Source organism: Pristiophorus japonicus, chromosome 6 (genome assembly GCF_044704955.1).
Source record: "Pristiophorus japonicus isolate sPriJap1 chromosome 6, sPriJap1.hap1, whole genome shotgun sequence".
NCBI classification, from domain to species: Eukaryota; Metazoa; Chordata; class Chondrichthyes; family Pristiophoridae; genus Pristiophorus; species Pristiophorus japonicus.
Window position 1 is genome coordinate 236,142,438 of NC_091982.1, and position 26,647 is coordinate 236,169,084.

At 46.6% G+C, this 26,647-nt stretch overlaps 1 protein-coding gene across 1 annotated transcript in view; it reads left to right on the top strand.

Moving 5' to 3' along the window:
- The window catches only part of LOC139266002 (mediator of RNA polymerase II transcription subunit 12-like protein), a 799,024-nt gene that overhangs the window by 729,603 nt on the left and 42,774 nt on the right, over positions 1-26,647 (top strand). Inside the window, exons 40-42 of the mRNA XM_070883728.1 lie at positions 4,109-4,326; positions 5,924-6,077; positions 11,416-11,517. Coding sequence (XP_070739829.1) covers positions 4,109-4,326; positions 5,924-6,077; positions 11,416-11,517 — 474 coding nt within the window. The remainder of the gene's footprint in view (positions 1-4,108; positions 4,327-5,923; positions 6,078-11,415; positions 11,518-26,647) is intronic.

A 26,647-nucleotide genomic window follows, 5' to 3' on the forward strand; every position in this document is an offset into this window, starting at 1 on the left:
CCTCCGCAGCACCATCATGCAGAAGGATTGCCCGAGTAATGGCAGTATCAATATTGTCCCCATAATTATATTGTAGCTTTGCAAGAAGCTCAAAACAGAAGGACAAAGGACTTAAAGCTTTTTTCCTCTCTCTCTTCCCAAGGTCGATGCCCTAGTATGGACCACACCCTGGTCTGCGCATGCACAATAGGCTTGCTTAGAACGGGAAGCTAGGCATTTAATGAACACATTTGGGGCAACAAAGTCGAAAGCAATTCTTTAATTTTACATTTTTTTCAAAGTACCACTGACCGAACGTTTCCTCACTGGGCTCAAGGGTCGGCCGGCAGAATCGCTCCCTCGCCCGACCACGGGATCGGTGTCCACCCCCCAGGCTTCTTTCAAAGCTGCTGTCTAGTGTAAGGGTTCTCATCCCTTCAGTTCGGCTCCCACCCCTCCCCAGCCGGGCTTGTTTTGAAGCTGAGACCCATGTGTATATAGAACCTGTCAGGTTGCAGCCCCTCTTCAATTATTTGAAGGGGCTGCTCCTTAAATTTTCATTGCATTTCAGTCCCACGCTCCTGATCTTTGGGCACCCTGTGCGGAGGGGAGCGCACAGGTTGGAGGGCCTCCTCGGTAGGACTGCTCCTGGGCATGGCCAAGGGGGCCATTAACAGGTCCAGGCAGCGGGCGGTTGAGGGGGTCGTTTAGCCCGACTGCTTGCCTCTCTTCCGCGGTTACATCCGAGCCAGGCTGCCCCTGGAGATGGAGCACGCGGTGTCCACTGGTACTCTCGTGGCCTTCCATGAGAAGTGGGCGCCGGAGGGACTGGAGTGCATCATCACCCCCGGCAACCAAATTTTAATTTGATTTATTCGGTTTTCGAGTTGTTGTGCCCCTTTAACAAGGGGGGCACTTGGTTAATTGTATGACATAAAATAGTTGTCGAGCTGTTGCAATGTGAGTGGCTTAGCCAGTCACGTGATGTTCACCAGACTCAATAAAACTCAGCCAGTTGAGTCTAGGTCATCCACGAGGCGTTATGCAGTTGTGAATCTATAGGGTGAACTGGTAATGTGTAGTGTGATTGTTAAACCTTTGTTAATAAACCAACTAGTTCTGAATAGCAATGTGTTTCTATGAATTCTTAAGCAAAGAACCCATGAAGCAAATACATTACATACTTGAAAAGGAGAAATGTGGGGAAAGAGCAGGGGGAGTGGGACTAATCGGATAGCTCGACAGAGCCGGCACAGGCATGATGGGCCGAATGGCCTCCTTCTGTGCTGTAAGATTGATTCTATGATTTTTTTTATCATACATTGTGGGTATACATTGAATATCATAATTTTAATAATCAATTACTTGCTGAGAGCTTTTTGAAGCGTTTTGTTTGTAACTCGGGTCAAGAATTTCCTTGAGTGTTAAAACAGTTTGTGCAGATTTACAAGGCATTAAAACCCTTCAGTAACCTGGTGTCAAGCTGAAGCGAACTTGGTGTAAAAGGGAAAGAAGCATCCTTTGTTATTTTTTTTTAAATACATGTATCTCCTTTGTATCTGTTCTGTCCTAATATGTTTGAGTTTTATTTGTTTATTTGCATAACCTGCTCTTGCCTCTCTTCACTGCCCACCCCTCTCCTACCCATGATGACTAGCGAAAGCAATTTCTTTGATTAATTCCACGTACAAACCAACTATTTCTGGGATTCTTCGGGCAAAATTGCAGCACTCAGGCAGCAAATCGCGCAGAGATTCACACCGTGTCGGGGAACCTGTGCTAACCATTGGTGGTGCTCCTCACAAGCTGTTAAACTGAGGGGAAGACTGGATTTTATTTCACAGAAGGGCAACAGCAGCTGATCGACCAACCATTGCCCAATTTAAAAGCTCCGAGTCTGCACATAAATCATAATACCCCTTCTGATGGGAATAGCACTGTATCGTTCAGCAAGAGCTTTAATAAGTGGAAATGGAAACTTGTTGAAACGATGAGGCTCGATGTCCCTGGGAAGATCCACACAAGAACGCGATTGACAGGGTCTGCTTCTTCTTCCAAACATTGTCCGATACAAAGGACAAGATGTATCTTTAATAATAACCCGTGCCACAAATATACGGGTCAGGAATTACATCACTGCTTTCCTTCCTTCCTTTCTGTCGGTCTGTACATTCTTTCCGTCCTTCCTGTTGCTCCCTCCTTCCTCCTCCTCTCTCCTTCCCCTCCTCCCTCAGCCCCCACAAAACCACCTGGCTTTGGCCTTGTGTGTTCCCGATTTTTCCCAGCCCCCTCCAGGGACCGGAGGAGCTGCAGCTCCAGTCTCCCGGGATCGTGCAAACTCTCACATTTCTTTTAGCCTTTTCTGTTTTTGGACGCCCGGGTTTTTTTTTTGGTTTAAATACAAAGCGGGAGTCCTGATTGGAAAAATTAGCCAGAGTTCTCGGTCCTGATCGCTCTCCAGCGAACGCTGCTGCAAAGTGTGCGTGTGTGGGCTGTCGGTGGGGGCGCGATGGAGTTCGACAGTGCCATCACGCACTACCTGGGCTCACACACCGTGCATGGCTGCTTGCGAGAGGGGTCGGGTTGGGAGTGACCTGTGCCTCCCGAACGAGTCAGGAGAGGAGGGCGAAAATTCAAAGAGGGGAAAAAAGAAAGACTTTGCATTTACATAGCGCCTTTCACAGCCCCCATATGTCCTCAAAGCACTTTACAGCCAAAGAAATACTTTTTGAAGCGTCTTCATCATCATAGGCAGTCCCTCGTATCGAGGGACGAGTTCACAGGTGTTTCAACAAAGGACCAAATATTCCAGGTTCCGAGCCATATGTTGAAGGGTGGAAGATGCCTGTGCGTGGATTTTTTTAACGTGTGGTGGCCGTTGCACACCAACCACCACACGGGCTGGACAGAGCTAGGTCTTGGTCCAGTGGCAAGGATTACGCAAGACGACTGGAGACCAGCTCTGCTGCACGGGCCCAGTGTGCACACATATCACAGTGTGGGCTGGCTCGTGCTGCCCCTGGGCCCTCGCCTCTTCTGGGCCCCAAACTCACGCCTCTCCTAGGCCCTGATCATGTCCCTCCACAGTCTCACGCTGCTCTTTCGCCCCGACCTTGCCGTTCCTGCTGTGCCTGCCCACGCTCCAATCACTGACCTGGACCTTGATGATGTCATTCTTCGGTGCTGTCGCCCTCCTGCACCAGCTCGCGCTGCTCCCTGGAGTACCATGCCTCCACGCTGCTCCCAGGCCACCGCACCTCCGCTCCTTTTATGGCCCCGACCTGCCGCTAGTGTTCTACACTTTGAAGTGTAGTCACTGTTGTATTGTAGGAAACGTGGCAGCCAATTTGCACACAGCAAGCTCCCACAAACAGCAATTTGATATTGATAATCTGCTTTAGTGATGTTGGTTGAGGGATAAATATTGGCCAGCACACCGGGGATAATTCCCTTGCTCTTCTTCGAAATAGTGCCATGGGATCTTTTACGCCTACCTGAGAGAGCAGACGGGGCTCTTGGTTTAACGACTCATCTGAAAGATGGCACCTCCGACAATGCAGCACTCCCTCAGCATTGCACTGGAGTGTCAGCCTAGATTTTTGTGTTCAAGTCTCTACAGCGGTACTTGAACCCACAGCTTTCTGACTCAGAGACGTGAATGCGACCCACTGAGTCGCCCCTCCCTATCTCTGTAATCTCCTCCAGCCCCACAACCCCCTGAGATATGTGCGCTCCTCTAATTCTGCCCTCGTGAGTATCCCTGATTATAATCGCTCAACCATTGGCGGCCGTGCCTTCTGTTGCCTAGGGCCCAAACTCCCTGCCTAAACCTCTCCACTTCTCTACCTCTCTCTCCTCCTTTAAGACGCTCCTTAAAACCTACCTCTTTGACCAAGCTTTTGGTCACCTGTCCGAATATCTCCTTGTGTGGCTCGGTGTCACGTGTGTTGTCTTATAACACTCCTGTGAAAGCACCTTGGGATGTTTCACTGTATGAATATAAGTTGTTCTTGTTGGAAGGAAAGGAGGTTAGTTTGGCCCGATGAGAAATCCGTCTTTTGGAATTGAATTGTGTACGCCTTGTATTGGAATGAGTGACACTGTTATCTGCCCTTGGTCCTTTGTGTAGGCTCTGCCCCACGGATACACAGCGTACAGTACTCAGATGCCTTTGCAACAGCAAGCTGGAAACAGCATGCTGTCACCCAACTACAGTGCCAGGCCCTACCAGGCTGCCCACTCGAACCCAGCTCTCATGGACCGGATCAGGCAGATGCAGCAGCAGCCGAGTGGCTATATTCACCAGCAAGCCTCCCCCTACCCACCCAACCTTCAGGGCACTCAGCGGTAAGTGGTCTATAACTTAGCGATTAGCGCTGTCGCCGTCCCGTTTCCCCCCCCCCCCCCCCCCCCACAACAAAGTGAAAACCAACACTGGCTCTCGTGTTTCTGGAGTTAATTGCTGCTCGGCATTTTTGTGATTTATTTCCAGATTTCCCCCGACCCTGCCCACCCACTTGCACTTGTTTCTGGAGGAAATCTCAATCTCGGATCCACCTTCCAGCTCTCTGCTAATACTACTCCTTCCCAAGCTGCTAGATAAGGAACATATGAACAGGGGAAGGAGGCCATTCGGCCCCTTGAGCCTGTTCCGCCATTCAATTAGATCGTGGCTGATCTGTATCTTAACTCCATCCTGCCCGCCATGGTCCCATAACCCTCAATACCCTTGCCCAATAAAATCAATACGAGGTCCATGATAGTGGCTCCTTATGACTGTCTCTATTCTTTCCCTTCCTCCCTTCCTTCTCGCATGGGGAAGCTTTGTGATTGAGACCAGTGAACCATATGCAGGACTCAGCGGCCAACAGAATTGGAGCTTCACCGAGCCGCATGTTCCACCCCACTTTAGTGTGCTGTGCGGCATCAACATGGCAATTCTTGGTAGACAGCCAATGGTCCTTTAAAGTTGATGTACCCTTAACTTTCGAGGAACTTAGCTATGCACATGAACATTCAGCTTGTTCTGCTCAGTTTTACGGTAAAGTCATGATGATCAGCTTGTTTGGGCTCAATGGATTATTCTCTCATGCAGTTACACCATAACCCAACATTGGGGTAGCTATTCCTCTGGTTGCTGGGTAGAGAAAGCTAATCAAGAGACAGTTTGGGGACAATTTTAAGCTAACCCACCCGTCGGGGAAACTGGTAAGATGGAGTGTGACACTGGTTTACGCCGCGCCCGATTATATTCCCCATTGAAGTCAGTGGAGAGCAATATAGGCTGGGTTTGTTTTCCTTGGAACAGAGGAAGCTGAGGGGTGACCTTATTGAGGTGTATAAAATTATGAGGAACCTAGATAGAGTGGATAGGAAGGCCCTATTTCTCTTGGCAGAGGGGCCAACAACCAGGGGACATTGATTTAAAGTAATTGATAAGAGGTTTAGAGGAGATATGAGGGGAAATTTCTTCACCCAGAGGGTGGTGGGGGTCTGGAACTTACTGCCTGAAAGAGTGGTAGAGGCAGAAACCCTCACCACATTTAAGGGGTGCTTGGATGTGCACTTGAAATGCCGTAACCTACAGGGCTACGGACCAAGAGCTGGAAAGTGGGATTAGGCTGGGTAGCTCTTGGTCAGCCGGCGCGGACATGATGGGCCGAAATGGCCTCCTTCCGTGCCGTTAATTTCTATGATTCTAAGAATATCGGGCAGGATGTAAAACTGATCCTGTGGGATTCCTGCGCGGGGAGTTAGGTTACAATGGCCCCGTGTAGCACTCCATCTGCTGTGCCACGGTGAAAATCCGCTCCAGTGACATTATTGAGTATTGGCCCCGTTCGTCTGCTTGCTGTAACGGAGCTTCACAGACAGCTCAGTGCTCCAGTCATCTATTGCGATGTGTGCATTAATCATCAGATGTGTGCATTATTTTCTGGCGTAGGCTCACCCACCAACCCTTGCAGCAGAGCACTTTGATGGCAGCTGGACTTGAGCATGTGACATCAGGCCCAATTGCTAACCTCGGCTCAGTCCAGCTCTCGCAGGAACAGATGCGACAACGGCAGCAACAGCTCCGGCAGCAGCGACTCCTACAGGTGGGAATTGGTATTGCACAGGGTGTGAATCCTGCATTGCCAGCTCCAGTGGCGCAAGCGATTCTTTTCTTTGTTAAATTAACGTCCTGCTGTGTTAGTATTGAGAGTCTGTTCTGACCAAACACATCCGTTTATTAGTTGTAAAATCTAGCACAGTGAGACAGTTGGAACATTTCTTCAACTGAAATGAGGAGAAACTTATTTTCTCAGATGGTTGCAAATCTGTGGAATTCGCTGCCTCAGAGAGCTGTGGAAACTGGGACATTGAATACATTTAAGAAAGAGATAGACAGTTTCTTAAACGATAAGGGAATAAAGGGGTTATGGAGAGCGGGCGGGGAAGTGGAGCTGAGTCCATGATCAGATCAGCCATGATCGTATTGAATGGCGGAGCAGGCTCGAGGGGCCGTATGGCCTACTCATGCTCCTATTTCTTATGTTCTTATTAACTCAATAAATGAATAACAGCAGGACACTAAACCCAACCAGCCCTTTCCGTCAGACAGTCTACGCACATTTTCCTTTGTCACGGACACTTCCAAACTTATTTACTTTTCTCTGGATATTAAATAAAAACGGGTAAAATCCCGCACAAATGTAAGTGTGAGAAATGTTTCCTTTAACCCCAGGCTGCTCCTCCCGCCCCGCCTCCCCCCACCCCACCCCCCCCCCCCCACCTCCACCAATAAGAAAGTTGATTTTTAAACTTTCCAAATATCTATCAAACATCATAATGTATATATTCTACTTTGACCGATTGTATTTCACAGCTAATTTAGTTGTTAGCCAGTGGCTCAGTGGGTTGCACCCTTGCCTCGGAGTCAGAAGGTTGTGGGTTCAAGTCCCACTCCAGGAACTTGAGCACAACATTCTGGCTGACACCCCAATGCAGTACTGAGGGAGTGCTGCACTGTCGGAGGTGCCATCTTTCAGGTAAGTTGTTAAACTGTACGGACCTGGATTGGCGTAAAACATCCCGTGTCACTGTTTCAAAGAAGAGCAGGGGTGTTCTCCCTGGTGCCCAGCGCAATATTTATCCGACACAGACACAATGGGCCGAATGGTCTCCTTCTGTGCCATCAAACTCTATGATTCCCACAGGTTCACGCCATTCCAAGGAGTAATTGCTAACCCATGTATTTGGCAAGTGATATGCCACAGTGTGATATCCTCTGAATTTCTACACTTACCATGTGTACCTAGATTTCATCATCATCACAGGCAGTCCCTCGAAACGAGAATGACTTGCTTCCACGTCAAAAAGGGATGAGTTCAATGAGTTTCAATGAAGGACCTAATATTCCAGGTCCCAAACTCCATGCTGAAGGGTGGAAGATGCCTGTGCGTGGATTTTTTTAACATGTGGTGGCTGTTGCACACCAGCCACCGCACGGGCTTGATAGAGCTCGGTCTTGATCCAGTGGCAAGGGTTAACCAAGACAACTGGAGACCAGCTCTGCTGGATTGAGTGCTCCAGGATCACACGTGCCGATTTTAACCTAACCCTCTGATGGAATGGAACGGGTTCAGGTCCGACACCTATTTTAAAATACTCCTGATTTTACTATCCATTGTTTTGAAAATTGGATAGGGTGTAAAACGGGTGCCAAACCCAAACCATTTCATCCGGGGTGGGGGGGGGAGGTTAGGTTAAAATCGGGGCTATAATTTTGTCCAAGTCCTGAAGAAAAGCTTGATGTCTGAGCAATAACAAATCGCTTCTAATAACTGCTCACTTTCCCTAACTCCACGGATAGCTATCCCCGCATGCTGTGTTACTTATTGGGGAATAATATTTGGATGAGGAGCACTTTCAATCTAAAGAACTTCTTCCTTCACTTCTCCCAAAAATATTATTCACAATTTCTGCTGCTCAAGTCGAGGAAGTTGAACTTTTTCGAGAGCAAAATCTACCCGACAGGGACTGACCACGTTGTCAGTGCTGTCAAAACACTGGAGAAGTACCACCAACGCTGCCTCCGCAAGATCCTACAAACCCATTGGCAGGATAGGCACATCAACATCGCTGTCCTTGCTCAGGCCAACATCGAAACACTGACCACACACGATCAGCTCTGCTGGGCAGGCCATATTGTCCTCATGACTTCCAAAACAAGCACTCTACTCGGAGCTCCGACACAGCCAGCGAACCCCAGGCGGGCTGAGGAAACACTTCAAGGACCCCCTCAAAGCCTCCTTTAAAAAATGTAACATCCCCACCGAAACCTGGGAATCCCTGGCCCAAGACAGCCCAACGTGGAGGAAAAGCATCTGGGAAGGCGCCGAACACCTCGGGTCTCTTCGCCGAGAGCAAACTGAAGCCAAGCGTCGACAGCAGAAGGAGCACACGGCAACCCAGGCTCCCCACCCACCTGTTCCTTCAACCACCGTCTGCCCCACCTGTGACAGAGATTGTAGGTCCCGCATTGGACTCTTCAGACACCTGAGAACTCATATTCGTGTGGAAGCAAGTCATCCTCGACTCCGAGGGACTGCCTATGATGATGATGAGTGCTGTCTGGAACCCCCCACTTAGCTGTTGCAAGTGGCAGGTTTGTCATTGCATGGCAGCCATTACAACAACAACTTGTATTTCTATAGTGCCTTGCATAGTAAAATGTCCCAAAGCGATTCATAAGTGTTTTAAGACCAAACAACTAAACTTGACACCGAGCCACATAAGAAATTAGGGCAATGACCAAAAGCTTGGTCAGAGAGGTAGGTTTTAAGGAGCAGCTTAAAGGAGGAAAGAGAGGTAGCGAGGCGGAGAGGTTTAGGGAGGAAGTTCCAGAACTTGGGGCCTAGGCAGTTGAAGGCATGGCCACCAAAGGTTGGGTGATTATAATCAGGGATGGTCAAGAGGGCAGAATTTGATGAGCGCAGACATCTCTGGGGGCGGGGTGGGGGGGGGGGTTTATGAGGCTGAAAAGTCTTAAGTCACCACCCGAATCCTTTCTGAATGCCATTCCTGGCATCCCGGTACGATCCAACAGTACAAATCTGTCCAGGATTGAATGATCCACTTTCAGACAAAATTTGACGCAGAGCCACATAAACGAGATATTAGGACAGGTGACCAAAAGCTTGGTCAAAGAGGTAGGTTTTAAGGAGCGTCTTAACGGTGGAGCAAGAGAGAGGCAGGGAGCTTTAGGGAGGGAATTCCACAGCTTATGGCTGCCAGTGGTGGAGGGAAGGAAATCAGGGATGTTCAAGAAGGCCAGCATTGGAGGAACACCGAGATCTTGGAGAGTTTTGGGTAGGTAGTATAGGCAGGATAATATTGGACAGATGGTGGTGTTAGGAATGTGCAATTTCACGGGTCCGAGTGAACTCAGCAAAATGACACCCTTACACAATGGTGATAGCTGATCCCTAAACTTCCAGCCTCTCTCTTTCCATCACATTTAGGTAAACTTTAAGCGTTAACCTTAGGCAAACAATGGGGGCATATTATTTTGATTACTGGGAGGAAGAGAGACTTTGAGGAGTGCAGAGGATTTGCCGCTCTCCTATAAGAGTGGTAATCCGCGGGGAGGGGGGGCACAGCAGTCCGTAGCAGGCTCCTCACTTACTCCTCCTCACCCTCTTGCATGCATTGCTGAGGTAAGAGGGGGAGAAGGCGAAATTCAGTTCTTACTAACTATAAGTACCACTCCACTACTGGGATATTATACAAGACCTCTCAGGATAAAATGCTCGTGTCTGAGTTGTCATATGGCTCATATATGCAAATGGCATTGGTCTTTCAAGACCTTTATAATCGCTCGATGGTCATTTGCCCTTGTGTTATCTATCACTTATTCTCTTGTCAACTGTTTTAACATTATCTCTTCTTCCTACTTCAATTCTCATTTTTAACCTGCTTGAATTCTCCTACTTTCAACGTGCTCACTATGTGACTCAATTCTATGCTGTTTTCTGGTTTTAGAAACATAGAAAATAGGTGCAGGAGTGGGCATTTTGGCCCTTCGAGCCTGCACCACCATTCAGTATGATCATGGCTGATCATGCAACTTCAGTACCCCATTCCTGCTTTCTCTCCAAACCCCTTGATCCCTTTGGCCGTAATGGGCCACATCTAACTCCCTTTTGAATATATCTAACGAACTGGCCTCAACAACTTTCTGTGGTAGAGAATTCCACAGGTTCACAACTCTGAGTGAAGAAGTTTCTCCTCATCTCGGTCCTAAATGGCTTACCCCTTATCCTTAAACTGTGACCCCTGGTTCTGGACTTCCTCAACATCGGGAACATTCTTCCTGCATCTAACCTGTCCAATCCCGTCAGAATTTTATATGTTTCTATGAGATCCCCTCTCATTCTTCTAAATTCCAGTGAATATAAGCCTAGTCGATCCAGTCTTTCTTCATATGTCATTATGTCCCTCCCCCTCCACACGACTTTAAATCCATCCCACTGTTTTATTTTTGGCATGGACTCGTTGGGCCGAATGACAGTTCCTGTGCTATATTTTCTACGTATGTTGTTGCCAGTATGGCTTGGGTGCAGACCTTCACATTGTGGCAATATTATCATGTCTCAGAAACCCCCAACATTGGAACCTTTCCCTGCTATAACATAATGCATCCAGGAGTGGTGTTTTCCTTATAATGGTCTTATGCAAAGGTTCAGTTTGGTGGCCCCTACAATTTACTAGACAATAATAGACTGAATATTACCTGCTTAATCTGGTGTCTAATCCACCCATGTGCGATTGTGAAAAGGTTTGTAGAATAATATATGAAATTTTAAGAGGATCTATAGTTGTTGGGGTAAAGGACAAGGAAGTGGGACTGCAGAAAGGTTGAGTAGGTTGGGCTCTACTCATTGGAATTCAGAAGAATGAGAGGTGATCTTATCGAAAGTTATAAGATTATGAGGGAGCTTGACGAGGTGGATGCAGAGAGGATGTTTCCACTGATGGGGGAGATTAGAACTAGAGGGCATGATCTTAGAATAAGAGGCCGCCCATTTAAAACTGAGATGAGGAGAAATTTCTTCTCTGAGGGTTGTGGATCTGTGAAATTTGCTGCCTCAGAGAGCTGAATCAGCTGGGACATTGAATAAATTTATGACAGAAATAGACAGTTTCTTAAACGATAAGGGGTTATGGGGGAGGGCAGAGAAGTGGAGCTGAGTCCATGATCAGATCTGCCATGATCGTATTAAATGGCGGAGCAGGCTCGAGGGGCCGTATGTTCCTATTTCTTATGTTCTTATAGATACTCTCTGAGAGCTGGCTAATGCAAAATGGGCCAAACTGCATCTTTTTGTGGTGTAAAATTCTGTCATTCTCTGTCGCCCGAATACAGTAATGCTTTGTCCTGTCTTGTTACAGATGCAGCAGCAGCAGCAGCAGCAGCAACAACAGCAACAACAACAACAACAACAGACTCAGCAGGCACTAGGGATACCAACAGTGCAGTCACAGCAAGCACTGGTAGGTCTATCACTGAATGTTTCTGTAAAGAAGTCTCTAATTGCCTCCTCAATGAGTTCCCAGCAGAGCTGACACTTCTGTTGCAATTCGTTGTGTAGTTTGGAGAGTAAAACATTTCACTGGAACAGCAGATGTCACTGAATCTTGATGGAATGTTTATAAATTATTGAAGAATAGAGGCCTGGCGTTTGCGGCGGTAATGACGGCGAAACTGTCAGTGTTCGCCATCATTACCTCTGAGAAACTGACCGCAGCTTCAGGATTTAGCGCATGCGCAGATAGACGTGGAAATTGTGATGTTGCTGTCAATCATTCCCAGCTCTGCCACAGGCTGCACTGTGGAACTCCCCAAAGCCGGCAATCTGTGAAATCACTTGAACTGACGAAAACATCCCCTTTTCCGTTCTAATATTGCTGTTAAACAACCCATTAAAAAGTTAAGCCTCGTTGAAAGAGTTGTAACTGGGGCAGATAGGCTGCTGTACAACCATTCTGGCCCTTAAGAACTAATTTTATATTTGTGGAATGTCAAATTTCTCCATTTTGATAAAAATTGCTAGATTTTTAAAATAATAAATACTTTTTTAAAAGTATGTTCAGTTTCTACCTTAACCTCATATGTATGTCCCAATTTTTGATTCACTCTGTTTTAAAAAAAAAAATAAAAGTGAATGATAATCAGTACTTTTTATTTCCTGGTTTTCTCTCTTCAATGTGATTGAATCATGATGACAGTAATTCAGTTTGAAGACATCACTGCTGCTGTATGCTGGATTCTCTTTTTGACAGCGCTAGAATCGAATTAAAGTCAAGAAAGCTAAAGTTTTCATCACAGAGCTTGCAAGATCTTTGTGGGCAGCTTTCTTCGAGATCAGCGGCGATTGCCATTGCTTCATTGCTGACCGCAAATCCTGTACCAGAGGTTTTTTTTTTAACTTCTTGACCTGACCAAAGGTCAGTAATTTGTGAATTGGGATTCATATAATTCGAATTGTCACTCCACACGCTGCCATTGTATGAGCACCATTGCTTCATCACACTAAAGGAATTTCTTCTGCTCTTCGAAAATAATAATGTTACAGGTAGGAATTTACAGGACCAAAAAATCCCAATTTAGTCCAGTCAGAGTTCAAAAATATAACTCGCAGCTCATTACCTACATCCCTCGGTTAATTGTTTCGGCAAGTGCTCATCGAACTCCCTCAGTTTTCCTCCTTGGGTAGTCCATAGTTATATGTGAAATAAAACCAAAAATAGTGGAAACACGCAGCGGGGTCAGGCAGCATCTGTGGAGAGAGAAACAGAGTTAACGTTTCAGGTCGCTGACCTTTCACCGATCTGTTTATACACGTTTTCTTTTCTGAGCTTCATCCCCTGCCTCGTCCTGCTGTCAGCGGTTTCTTGGCATTCAGCTTGTTGATCTTCAATACGATCCTCTTATCAGTCTCTTCTCTTTGCTGTTCTTCAAACACTAAAATACAATGGGGATGCACGAGCTCCATGATCTGGAGAAAATATCAGACTGCGAATGAAAGAAAGATGAGGGTGGAAATGACTTGTCGGGTTGCCTCGTTCGATTTATCAATCGTCACTGCATTCTTTGGTGATACTCTCAAACTGCCAAGGTGTGTCATTCCCCAGATTGTTAGTGCAGGTCTGTGGCGTGCGAATCCAGTAACATAGGGCCCAAGTTTCGAGCCGCGCCAAGAACGACGCAGTCCCGACCTGGACGCCCGTTTTTCACGCCACAAAGTGCGCCGATAAAAACCCTCCAGATTTTCCACCTCCCTGCAGGTCCTCTGGCCCTCGGCGCGGCGCAGCGCAGCAGGAGCTGTAGGGGGCGGAGCCAGGTTCCTGCGCCGAAAATAGTGCCGGGACCTCTGCACATGCGCGCTACAGTGGGCACGCAAGTGCAGTAGCTCCAGGCGCCGAACTGTGTGGGAGGGGCCAAAGCACGCAGCCCCTAGCCCTGGCCCAATGGCCTCACTGGGGCTGCGTGAATAAGGCTCCTCCCATGGCCAGCTCCTGCTTCCTCCCAACCCGACTCGACTCCCGCTTCCCCGCCCCTGGACCGGACCCGACACCCGCTCCCCCCCCGAAATGGATCTGACCTGACCTCCCTCCCCCCGACCTGACCTCCCTCTCCCTCCGACCTGACCTCCCTCTCCCTCCCTCCCTCCCCCTGACCCAAACTGACCTCCCTCCCCACCACCCCCCCCGACCCGACCCACGCCACCTACCTGTAAATCTGGTGCTGGGGACGGGCCCTGTCCAAAGTCTCGGGCCCGGCCAGTTCAGCCTCCCTCCCCCTTCTCCTCCTCCCCCACCCCCCCCAATCTCCTTCCCCCCCCAATCTCCTTCCCCCCCCCAATCTCCTCCCCCCCCAATCTCCTCCCCCCCCCAATCTCCTCCGCCCCCCAATCTCCTCCCCCCTCCCCCCAATCTCCTCCCCCCCCATCTCCTTTCCCCCCCTCAATCTCCTTTCTCCCCCTTCTCCCCTTCTCCCCCCTTCCACCTTCTCTCCCATCCCTCCCCCTTCTCCCCCTTCCCTCCCTCTGCTCCCCCTCTCTCTCCCTCTACCCCCCTCCTCCCCCTCCCCTCGCTGTCAGAAACACAGACACTGACAGACAGAGAATGAGAGACACACAGACAGACAGACAGAGACACACTGAGGGGGGCATCCCAGCACGCTGTTGGAGGGCTCCTGGTTCTGCAGTCGGTAAGTAGAAAATGGTTTATTTATTGATTTTTAAAAAAAAATTATTTCTTATTAATTTTTTTTGATTGATTTATTGGTTGATTTATTGATGTATTTATCATTTATTATTGATGATGGCTCTTTATTTGTAAAACTGAAGTATTTAATGTTTGTAAACTTCCCTTTAAACACCCTCCCCACCATTCCCTACGCCTGATTTGTAACCTACGCCTGATTTTCTAAAGTGTAGACAAGGTTTTTTCGAGCGTACAAAAATCTTCACTTACTCCATTCTAAGTTAGTTCGGAGTAAGTTTTCACTCACGAAACTTTGAAAACAGGCGTAAGTGGCCGGACACGCCCCCTTTTGAAAAAACAATTCTGTTCCAAAGTGAAACTGTTCTAACTGACTAGAACTGGAGCAAACTAAATGACGAGAATTCCGATTTCTAAGATACTCCGTTCTACACCAGTTGCTCCTAAAAATCAGGAGCAAATCATGTGGAAACTTGGGGCCATTACCTCTATACCACTGTACCATCAAGAGGTACATGTGCTGTTCCTGTCCGAGGTCACAGGGCAATCATCGTCAAAGCAGCAGTGAAAAAAATTCAGCTTTAGGTTTAAATTGATTGTTGGCCTGGATTGGTGCAGGGCAGATCTCCTTGAGTCCTGTCCTACTATCTGGTGTTCACATTGTGTATACGCTGGGAAGGTTGTAGGTGAAGGATGCCATAACCAATGTTCCTTTCTTTATACATTGAATATTCCCATGACTTCAACGTTCTTGCCTTCAGTGTTTAATTAAAAGTTTGATGTCTTCAGATGAGACTTTAAACCAAGGCCCCGACTGCCCTCTCAGGTGGATGTAAAAGATCCCGTGGCACTATTTCGAAGAAGAGCAGAGGAGTTATCACTGGTGTCCTGGCCAATATTTATCCCTCAATCAACATCACTAAAAACAGATTGTTAGATCTCTTAATTTCCAATGAAATATGAACTCCGATGGTAGTTTTAACCTTTTAATCTTGGCAGAGAGTAACAAACTGCTTGGCTTCAAGCCAGGTCTTTGTTCTTACTGAAACCACATGGTCAAAATGGCTGTATTTATGCCTGGATAAATTTACAGAAAAGAACTCGCCTTCTTTAACCTTATTGGCTCACTACCCAAGGTCCGAAAATGTCAAGTTGATTGATGAGTTAATGCAACATGCGGAACTGCATGTAGCAGCCTTGACTTGGGGGTCTGTGAATTTTCACAGTCTGTCTAAATGCAGCCTGTTTGAATTCTCTATCAATCCCCCCTTTGATTCTTTCACAAACTGAATCATAAAACTTCAGATATCACTGGTTAAACATTCTACAAAATAATTTCATATATGTTAATAGAGTTTCCTTCTAAAATTTGTTGATGTGCTTCGCCACATTTCCGGACTAGTAGCTTCCACACAAATTTACACCAACCCGAGTTCCATCGTGGCCACAATGGAAGTCTGGTTTTAGTAGGTTAATTAACCTTATTCCAATTTAATCCAAATCAATACCTTAATTCAACCAGTAAACAACCTTTCCTTAAGCATAACATACCCCTGTGCCACGTACAGACGGTCTGCTGGGACCTGCAAGGTGTCTCACCTGCGGGACAGCAGCTACAGCCGCCTGGTCGCAACAACATTTAATCAACATAAACAAACAATATAAAAGTAAAAGGTATTTACATGTAATTCCCTTGGTACTCTACTATTTCCCTTTGGTGCAGCGGGTCGGCGAGTAAGAAGTAGGCCTATGCCTAGAATACCTACAATCAATAATACAGTAAATTTATACATTTTCGCGAAAAGTAATTGTCCTTATTAGATTTCAGCTTCAGTTACGGGTGCTCGTTTAACGTGTGAAGCGTGGATCCAGGCTTTCTTTCCTTGGACTTTAACAGCTGCCTGGGTGGTCAATAACACTTGATAAGATCCCTCCCACTTGGCACTCAAAGGTTTTTTATGCAACTTTTTCACATACACCCAGACTGCCGGGATGATGTTGTGTCCTCCTTCGGGTAGATTACCCCAAGCTGCCGATACCTGTCGGGAAACAGAACTATTAGCATTGGTTAAGTTCTGACAGTATGATAACAAAGTGTCACTCATTAAGTGAACATCAGCTTTCCGTAAATCGATAGTTCCTGGCAGCGACATGGGTCTTCCTGTTATAATTTCAAACTGGGCTTAGACCTGTAGTTCTGTTCGGGGTTGCCCTAATGCTACATAGCACTATTGGTAGTGCCTGGGGCCATGGTGTTCCTTCTTGGTGATATTTGGCAAGCCGTTGTTTCAGAGTTTGATTCATTCGCTCTACTTGTCCTGATGATTGTGGATGATAAGGACAGTGTCAATCCCACGTAATGTTCAAGTAACCTACAGACTTCTTGGAAGACAGCACCTGTGAAGTGTGTTCCCTGATCTGAGTCAATGCTATTCGGGACTCCCCATCGGGGAATGTAATCCTTACACAAGACCTTTGCAGTGTGATTGGCTGTGGCTCTTTTAGTTGGGACAGCTTCGACCCATCTAGAGAATCTGTCGACCATGACAAGAATGTTAGTGTATCCTTGGCGTGAAGGAAGAGATATATAATCAACCTGCAGATGCTGGAATGGTCCGACAGGGGCAGGGGGCCTCAGTTGGGGCATTACCGTGATGGGTCCAGAATTATTTTTCTAGCAGACCACACAACGGTCTGCTACCAGCTGGGCATGTTTTTTAAATCCCTGATCCCACCAGCTTTTCTGGAACCGTGCCGTCATCTGTTGTGAGGCCAAGTGTCCCCACGAGTGGATCTGTTGGGCTAAAAAAGGCATAAGCGCTTGTGGCGCGACTGGCTTGTCGGTAACTCTTTGTCTCCAGACACCATCTTCGCATAGCTTAATTCCTGCCTCAATCCATGTCCATTTTTCCTCTCGGGAGCACTCGCCTTACATTGTTTGAAGGTCTCGTGTCAGAGTCCTGAGTGCTTTCAATCTGCACATCTGTGTTGGTTCTTCTGGAGGAACGCACTGTGAGGCGGCATCTTTAGCTGCCTGGTCGGCTAGGGCATTTCCCTGTGCTTCTGTGGTATTTTCCTTGATATGGGCCTTACACTTCAGGATGGACACTTCCTGAGGTAATTGTATGGCCTCCAGTACTTCTTTTCCATTTCGGATAGGTGTACCAGTAGCAGTGAGGAATCCTCTTTTCCGCCATAACATACCAAAGTCGTGAGCGACTCCAAAAGCATAACGCGAATCTGTGTAGACATTAGCTGTCTGTCCTTCTGCTATTCGACATGCTTCTGACAGGGCCCATAACTCGGCCTGTTGTGCTGACGTTCCTGAGGGTAAACATCCTTTTGCCAGTAACTCATATAAGGTTGTAACTGCCCATCCTGCTTTTCTGGTACCATTGTCCACAAAGGAGGAACCATCTGTAAACAGGATGAGGTCTGGGTTGTGCAGAGGCTCCTCTGCTGCTAAGGCTGCTTCTTCTGTTTCTTTTAAAATCTCTACGCAGTCATGCTCTTCACATTCTCCCCCCTCTTGCTCCCTCGATTTTGACATCGGGAGCATAGTTGCGGCATTAACCGGGCTGGCCCGGACGATATGGAGATTAGGAGCTTCCAAAACTGCTGTCCAGCGGGTCCATCTTGCTGCTGTCACCTGAGACATTCTATTCATAGACAGCAAAGCGTGTACGGTGTGGGGACACTTGACAATCAGCTTTTGGTCGAGGACTAGACCCGCAGTGATCATTACCGCTCGACATGTAGCTTCCATGGCCCTTAGGCAACTTCCCCATCCGAGGGCTACCGCATCTAGTTTTGCCGAATAATAGCCAATAGGTCTTTGCCGATCCCCATGTTCTTGTGTCAGTATAGCTGTCATATATCCTTCTTTCTCATGAACAAACAGGGTAAATGGCTTACCACTGTCGGGGATTCCCAGAGCTGGTGCCGAATACAAAGCCTTTTTCAAACTCAGGAAGGCCTCTTGCTGTTCTTTAGTGAGGGTGATGGCTTCTTTAGAGACACGTTTCCCCTTTAAAATATAATTCCCTGGCTGAGCAAGCTGTGTGAAGGAGTCAATCCAATTTCTATTAAAGTTACACAATCCCAAAAAGGACCTTAGTGGTGGGCTTTTTAGCAGCCCGAATGGCTGCATTTCTATCCTGGGTAAGTTCTCTCTTTCCTTGTGAAATCTTTTGTCCCAGGTATACAACCTCTTCTTGGGATATTTGTGCTTTGTCGATGCTGGCTTTATGTCCTTTCAGCCGAAGGTGATCCAGCAAAGCTCGTAAATCTTGTTCATGCTGTTCTTCCGTGTTTGAAGCTAGCAGGGTATCGTCTACATATTGGATGACTGTGGATGACTGGGGAGGTAATTCTCGCAAATGGCTTTGTAAAGCCATGTGGAATACCGTAGGGCTGGTGTGGAAACCCTGCGGTAACCGGGTCCAAGTATACTGTTGTCTTTGGACCGTGAAAGCAAACCACTGTCGAACCTCCGGTGCCAGAGGCATCGACCAAAATCCGTTGGCCATATCTATAACCGAGAAATATTTATGTTCCGGTTTGAGGGCATTAAAAATGGTGGAGGGATCTGCGACCAAAAGAGCTTTTTGATCAATACACTGGTTAGCTTTCCTATAATCGACAGTCAAACGGCAAGTCTCATTAGATTTCTGTACCGGCCACACGGGGCTATTGGAGGAGCTATGCGTTTTAATAAGCACCCCTTGTTTCTCCAATTGCTGAATAACCGGTAAGATTCCCGCGATGGCAGTTGGACTGATGGGATACTGTTTAGTGCATGGAGGCTTGGTCCCTGTAAATGACGCAGGCTCCATCTGGAGTAGGCCACAATCGTTCTTATCTTTAGCCCATATCGGGTGTTCCTTCAATTCTTCTTTCTTCAAAGTTCTAATTGACCATGTCACCCGACCATCCTCGAAATGCAACGATAAATCTATTTGGATTAGAACGTCCATTCCCAAAAGGGGTTGATCTACTGGGCCTATCCAGACCGGCATGGTTAGTTCATGTGGACCCAGCCCTATAAGTACCGGTGTTGTCCTTTTAATTTCCATTTTATGGCCCATCCAACGGCAAAAAGTCTCCATATTGTAGGGGTAAGCATGTTAATTCCGCCCCTGTGTCTAAAAGAGTCCACATCCTTATCGCCCACCCTCACAGTTATATATAGCCCATCTCCCCTTTGTTGTATTAATGCGAGGAGGGGGGCCAGGATAGGCTCTAATCGTTTTTTGCTATCCCAAGTAACTCCTTTTGTTGTTGTATTGTCAGTCGCTTAAATGCTTCTATGAGGTCGTTATCTTGTGACAAGCCTGGCTTGTTGGCTGAATTGTATCCCTGGCTGCGTCCTCTTCCCCAGCCACGACCTTGCTGTTTTGCCCTGCACGTCTTGGCCCAGTGACCTTCTTTCCCACAATAATTACATTTTCCGGGTAATTTTCCGAATGACTGTTTATCGGAATCCTGGAATTTCCATCCCATAGCCTGTACAGCTCGGACTTTAGCTCCCATATCCCGATCTAATTGGTTACATCGATCCACCAATGCTGCAAAGGTAGTTCCTCTACCTTCCCAGTCCGGTAACACTACCTTAAGCATTTTGGACAGTTCTGGCTTTAGACCTGCCATGAAAGCTGCTTTCAGGGGTCCAAACACTTGTTCATCCATTTCCTCATCCGTATTATTCATACCCGAATGTTCTAGCCACGTGCATCTAAACCGCTCGTCATACTCCAGGACCTCCTCTGTTCCTTTCTGTTGGCAAGCTGCAATTTTTCCCCAGTCTGTCTGAGCTGGACTGAAGGCTTGCAGCCAGTGTTTAATCGCCTCCCATCCTGCGTCTAATTCTTGCTCATTCTGCCCCAAAGCTTCATCTACCTTGTCGTGCAATTTTTTAACCTGTATTTTTGGCACCATTATGGTCAAAATTTGCACTCAGTCCCAGGGATGAAGTTGATATATATTTCTTAAGCGGTCCAATTGGTCCCACGTTTTTACTCCCCCTTTCTTTGGATTGGGCAATTCCTTGGACCATTTATCAATTTTCTCTGGGTCTGCCGGAGCATGAACTAAGTATTCTCCATACACCCTTCGCTTTGTTTTTTTGGTTCCGCCCTTATCCGCAGTCTCTTCTGATTTGACTACAACTCGTCTTTTTTTAAACGGGGCAAAGCGCACCCCTAATTCTTCATCATCCTCCGACACTGTATTGTCGGAGGATTCAGAAACCGTATCTATTCCTCGGTCGTGTCTTCGGGTTTGCGCTTTTAATTTATCCAAACATGGGTACCCTGGGAATTGATCAATACATTTTCCTTTTCCTATTACTGTCTCTTGACCTAATGATTTTTTCCATTCTTTAATTTCACCTTTAAGATCTTTAACTTCCGCTTCCAACTTTTCAAGTTCAAGCTTTTTCTGTCGCAGCTGTGCACAAACAGCTTGCAATTGATCCTTTGTACTGGTCAGTTCTCGATCATGTTGGGAACGCATTATAATTTCATTCCAATTTCGAATCTGGCCCATAACCGCTAGGGACCATCTAGTTCGCTCTTTATTTTTCATACGGGTCGTTTTTCCCCAGACCCTTTTAATCTCGTCTAAGGACCATTGTCCTTTGGAGGTTCCGTACTTTTGTTCGATCTTAATACAGGTTTTAGATAAGTTGAATTGTTGCTCTATGTATTCTTTCAACTGTTCGAGAATTAAATCTACCGAAACTTCAGGTGGTGCCTGCCCACCTTCAACAGTTGTAGGCAATTCTTTGTTCTTATCTCCTGCTGCCATAATACTGAGTTCTTTACTGGGGTCTCGAGTCATAGGCTTGCTAGCCGATCAATAGGTCGGTGATTAATTAACTAACACACCGCCGAAGTTTAGACGTCTATGGGACCTCGAGCCGACTACCAAGCGGAGGGTTCGCAAACCAGAGGCTTTCGGAATCGCGTAGAAGGAGAGGCGAATTTAGACTTTTGACCGAGGACTTTTTAAAAAAAAAAAGAGGAGTCCTTACCTCAATATGTAGGTCCGATGTCCAAAATTCAGTTTCTTTCCTCAGCGATCCTTTTCGCAGCGCCAAAATTATTAGATCTCTTAATTTCCAATGAAATACGAACTCCGATGATAATTTTAACTTTTTAATCTTGGCAGAGAGTAACAAACTGCTTGGCTTCAAGCCAGGTCTTTGTTCGTTCTTACTGAAACCACATGGTCAAAATGGCTGTATTTATGCCTGAATCAATTTACAGAAAAGAACTCGCCTTCTTTGACCTTATTGGCTCACTACCCAAGGTCCGAAAATGTCAAGTTGATTGATGAGTTAATGCAACATGCCAAACTGCATGTAGCAGCCTTGACTTGGGGGTCTGTGAATTTTCAGTCTGTCCAAATGCAGCCTGTTTGAATTCTCTATCACAGATTATCTGGTCATTATCACATTGCTGTTTGTGGGAGCTTGTTGTGCGCAAATTGGCTGCTGCGTTTACCACATTGCAACAGTGACTACACTCCAAAAGTGCTTAATTGGCTGTAAAGCGCTTTGAGACGCCTGGTGGTCGTGAAAGGCGCTATATAAATGCAAGTCTTTCTTTTGGTGGAGATTTTCCCCACTGCATTCAGGAGCTGCACACACTGTCCAGGAGCTGTCTACTGCAATGCATTGTGCACGGTGTTATATCTACCGCATAGTTTACCAACCAGTAATGCAGTACATAAGAACATAAGAATTAGGAACATGAGTAGGCCATCTAACCCCTCGAGCCTGCTCCGCCACGCAACAAGATCATGGCTGATCTGGCCGTGGACTCAGCTCCACTTACCCGCCCGCTCCCCATAACCCTTAATTCCCTTATTGGTTAAAAATCTATCTATCTGTGATTTGAATACATTCAATGAGCTAGCCTCAACTGCTTCCCTGGGCAGAGAATTCCACAGATTCACAACCCTCTGGGAGAAGAAATTCCTTCTCAACTCGGTTTTAAATTGGCTCCCCTGTATTTTGAGGCTGTGCCCCCTAGTTCTCGTCTCCCTGACCAGTGGAAACAACCTCTCTGTCTCTATCTTGTCTATCCCTTTCATTATTTTAAGTGTTTCTATAAGATCACCCCTCATCCTTCTGAACTCCAACGAGTAAAGACCCAGTCTACTCAATCTATCTTCATAAGGTAACCCCCTCATCTCCGGAATCAGCCAAGTGAATCGTCTCTGTACCCCCTCCAAAGCCAGTATATCCTTCCTTAAGTAAGGTGACCAAAACTGCATGCAGTACTCCAGGTGCGGCCACACCAATACCCTATACAGTTGCAGCAGGACCTCCCTGCTTTTGTACTCCAGCCCTCTCGCAATGAAGGCCAACATTCCATTCGCCTTCCTGATTACCTACTGCACCTGCAAACTAACTTTTTGGGATTCATGCACAATGAAGAGGTGGGCACCGGAGGGACTGGAGTGCATCATCACGCCCGGCAACCAAATTTTAATTTGATTTTACGTTTTAAAGTTAATTTGTTTTAATTGCCGGTGCTTTTAGTGTCCCCTTCCCTTTTATAGGGGGCACTGGGGAAAAATTGTCATTTTAGTGCCCAAAAAAAAACAAACAAAAAAAGAAAAACACAAAAAAAAAACACAAAAAAAAAGGCGGGAAAAAAAGGGCCTTGTAAATGTCTGGAGTGTCACCCAGGTCGGGTGGCACCGTTTAATGTTTATGTTTTCGCAGGTAGACTCTAAAAGAGTTTCATGCACAATGAAGAGGTGGGCACCGGAGGGACTGGAGTGCATCATCACGCCCGGCAACCAAATTTTAATTTGATTTTACGTTTTAAAGTTAATTTGTTTTAATTGCCGGTGCTTTTAGTGTCCCCTTCCCTTTTATAGGGGGCACTGGGGAAAAATTGTCATTTTAGTGCCCAAAAAAAAACAAACAAAAAAAGAAAAACACAAAAAAAAAACACAAAAAAAAAGGCGGGAAAAAAAGGGCCTTGTAAATGTCTGGAGTGTCACCCAGGTCGGGTGGCACCGTTTAATGTTTTTATGTTTTGCAGGTAAACTCAAAAGAGTTTCATGCACAATGACCCCCAGGTCCCTCTGCACCGCAGCATGTTGTAATTTCTCCCCATTCAAATAATATTCCCTTTTTTTGTTTTTTTTTTCCAAGGTGGATGACCTCACATTTTCCGACATTGTATTCCATCTGCCAAACCTTAGCCCATTCGCTTAACCTATCTAAATCTCTTTGCAGCCTCTCTGTATCCTCTACACAACCCTCTTTCCCACTAATCTTTGTGTCATCTGCAAATTCCGTTATACTACACTCTGTCCCTTCTTCCAGGTCATCTATGTATATTGTAAACAGTTGTGGTCCCAGCACCGATCCCTGTGGCACATCACTAACCACCGATTTCCAACCCGAATAGGACCCATTTATCCCGACTCTCTGCTTTCTGTTAGCCGGCCAATTCTCTATCCGTGCTAATTCATTTCCTCTGACCTTTATCTTCTGCAGTAACCTTTTGTGTGGCACCTTATCGAATGCCTTTTGGAAATCTAAATACACCACATCCATCGGTACACCTCTATCCACCATGCTCGTTATATCCTCAAAGAATTCCAGTAAATTAGTTAAACATGATTTCCCCTTCATGAATCCATGTTGTGTCTGCTTGATTGCACTATTCCTATCTAGATGTCCCGCTATTTCTTCCTTAATGATAGCTTCAAGCATTTTCCGCACTACAGATGTTAAACTAACCGGCCTATAGTTACCTGCCTTTTGTCTGCCCCCTTTTTTAACAGAGGCGTTTCATTAACTGCTTTCCAATCCGATGGTACCTCCCCAGAGTCCAGAGAATTTTGGTAGATTATAACGAATGTATTTGCTATCACTTCCGCCATCTCTTTTAATACCCTGGGATGCATTTCATCAGGACCAGGGGACTTGTCTACCTTGAGTCCCATTAGCCTGTCCAGCACTACCCCCTAATGATAGTGATTGTCTCAAGGTCCTCCCTTCCCACATTCCTGTGACCAACAATTTTTGGCATAGTTTTTGTGTCTTCCACTGTGAAGACCGAAGCAAAATAATTGTTTAAGGTCTCAGCCATTTCCACATTTCCCATTATTAAATCCCCCTTCTCATCTTCTAAGGGACCAACATTTACTTTAGTCACTCTTTTCCGTTTTATATATCGGTAAAAGCTTTTACTATCTGTTTTTATGTTTTGCGGAAGTTTACTTTCGTAATCTATCTTTCCTTTCTTTATTGCTTTCTTAGTCATTCTTTGCTGTCGTTTAAAATGTTCCCAATCTTCTAGTTTCCCACTAACTTTGGCCACCTTATACGCATTGGTTTTTAATTTGATACTCTCCTTTATTTCCTTGGTTATCCACGGCTGGTTATCCCTTCTCTTACCACCCTTCTTTTTCACTGGAATATATTTTTGTTGAGGACTATGAAAGAGCTCCTTAAAAGTCCTCCACTGTTCCTCAATTGTGCCACCATTTAGTCTGTGTTCCCAGTCTACTTTAGCCAACTCTGCCCTCATCCCACTGTAGTCTATTTGTTTAAGCATAGTACGCTCGTTTGAGACACTATTTCCTCACCCTCAATTTGTATTACAAATTCAACCATACTGTACAATCCCCGGTCCTCACCAATAACACCGTCCCTGCTTATCCCGGACAACCGCCTGTAGTGGACAAATTACACTAACTATTTTCCGTTATCGTAGGTCTCAGTTGCAAAGGGGCCACTTATTTTTTGTATTCATTCACAAAATGTGGGCGTCGCAGGCAAGGCTAGCATATAACGCCCATCCTTTAATTGCCATTGAGAAGGTGATGATGAGCTGCCTTCTTGAACCGCAGCACTCCGTGTGGTGATATTACTTTATAGCGCTTTGGTGCAACTCTGCAGGCAAGAGTCAACCCTTGGGTAAGGACGGCAGATGTCCTTCCCTAAAGGACATTGGTGAACCAGATGGGTTTTTGACACAATCCGGTATTTTCATCGTCACTATTATTGATACTAACTTTTTATTTCATATTTTATTAATTAACTGAATTTAAATTCCCCAGCTGCTGTGGTGGGATTTGAACTTTTGTCTCTGGATTATTAGTCCAGGCCTCTGGATTAATAGTCCAATAACATAACCATACAGGGTGGAGTGTAGGTAAGGCAAGGTAAGGGGTATCACAGTTGTGTGGGGTGGACTGGTTGGGCTGGGTGCTCTTTACCTTTCTGCCATTGTTCATTGTTCATAAGTTTATATGTAACCTTCAGACCGAGGGCCATGCGGCTCTTTGTTAGCCGGCGCAGACACGATGGGCCGAAATGGCGGCCTCCTGCGCTATAAATGTCTATGCTTCTATGCTGCCATTCCCGTTAAAGCGTGTGAAGGGTGACGACTATTGCGGGCACTTCAAGCAGCTGTTCACCCTCTCTTTCTTTCATCCCAATCACACCATCCTGTAATGGGCACACTCCTGCTGCCTTTTAAAGTGAACACATTACAAACTTTTCTGTTACCGGTGACAAAGGTGGGAGAACGGACTCGGATACTCCTACAAACACTTTCTGTTGATAAGCAAGTCCCAGGTGGGCAGAGGAAACGCTTCAAGGACACCCTCAAAGCATCCTTGAATTAAGTGCAACATCCCTACCAACACCTGGGATTCCCTGGCCCAAAACCGTTCAAAGTGGAATCTCTTCGCCGGGAGCACAAGAAAGCCAAGCGCAAACAGCGGAAGGAGCGCTCGGCAACCCAAGCACTCCACCCACCCGTTCGTTCAATCGGCGTCTGCCCCACCTGTGACAGAGACTGTAGGTCCCGCATTGGAATGTTCAGTCACCTGAGAACTCATATTAGTGTAGAAGTAAGTCATCCTCGGCTCTCTGGGACTGCCTAAGATGAAAGATGAAGTCTTTCTGCCCACCCAATCCCCGCCCCCCCCCCCCCAATCATAGTCCGTCCACCTCTTGAAGGGTCTCAGGGCTTGCCGAGAATGTGGAGTCTGGGCACACGAGGCATTGAGTAACGGCACCAGGGCAATTAGACAGTAACTGGAGAGACGGGGTATGAAGATTCTGCCCCAGCTGTCAGTGCCGCTAAATCTCCTCCGGTCCCGCGTCGTGTTGCCTGCCACCTCCAGGATCTCAGTCGTCAGGTTGCACCAGCCACTGTGTATAATGGGTAAATCACATTGGCACCAAGGTGCCCGCAATCAGCGGTGGGGCCTGCACTGCGGAAATGACACTCACATTTGCATTACCCATCGCAAGGCGTGTCAGATGGCACAGACACTGGATCCTTTCCACCCTTTATCTTTGTCGGGCTCCATGCAACACCCACTGAAAGGGGCTTACTGGGTCTGCCAGCAGTGT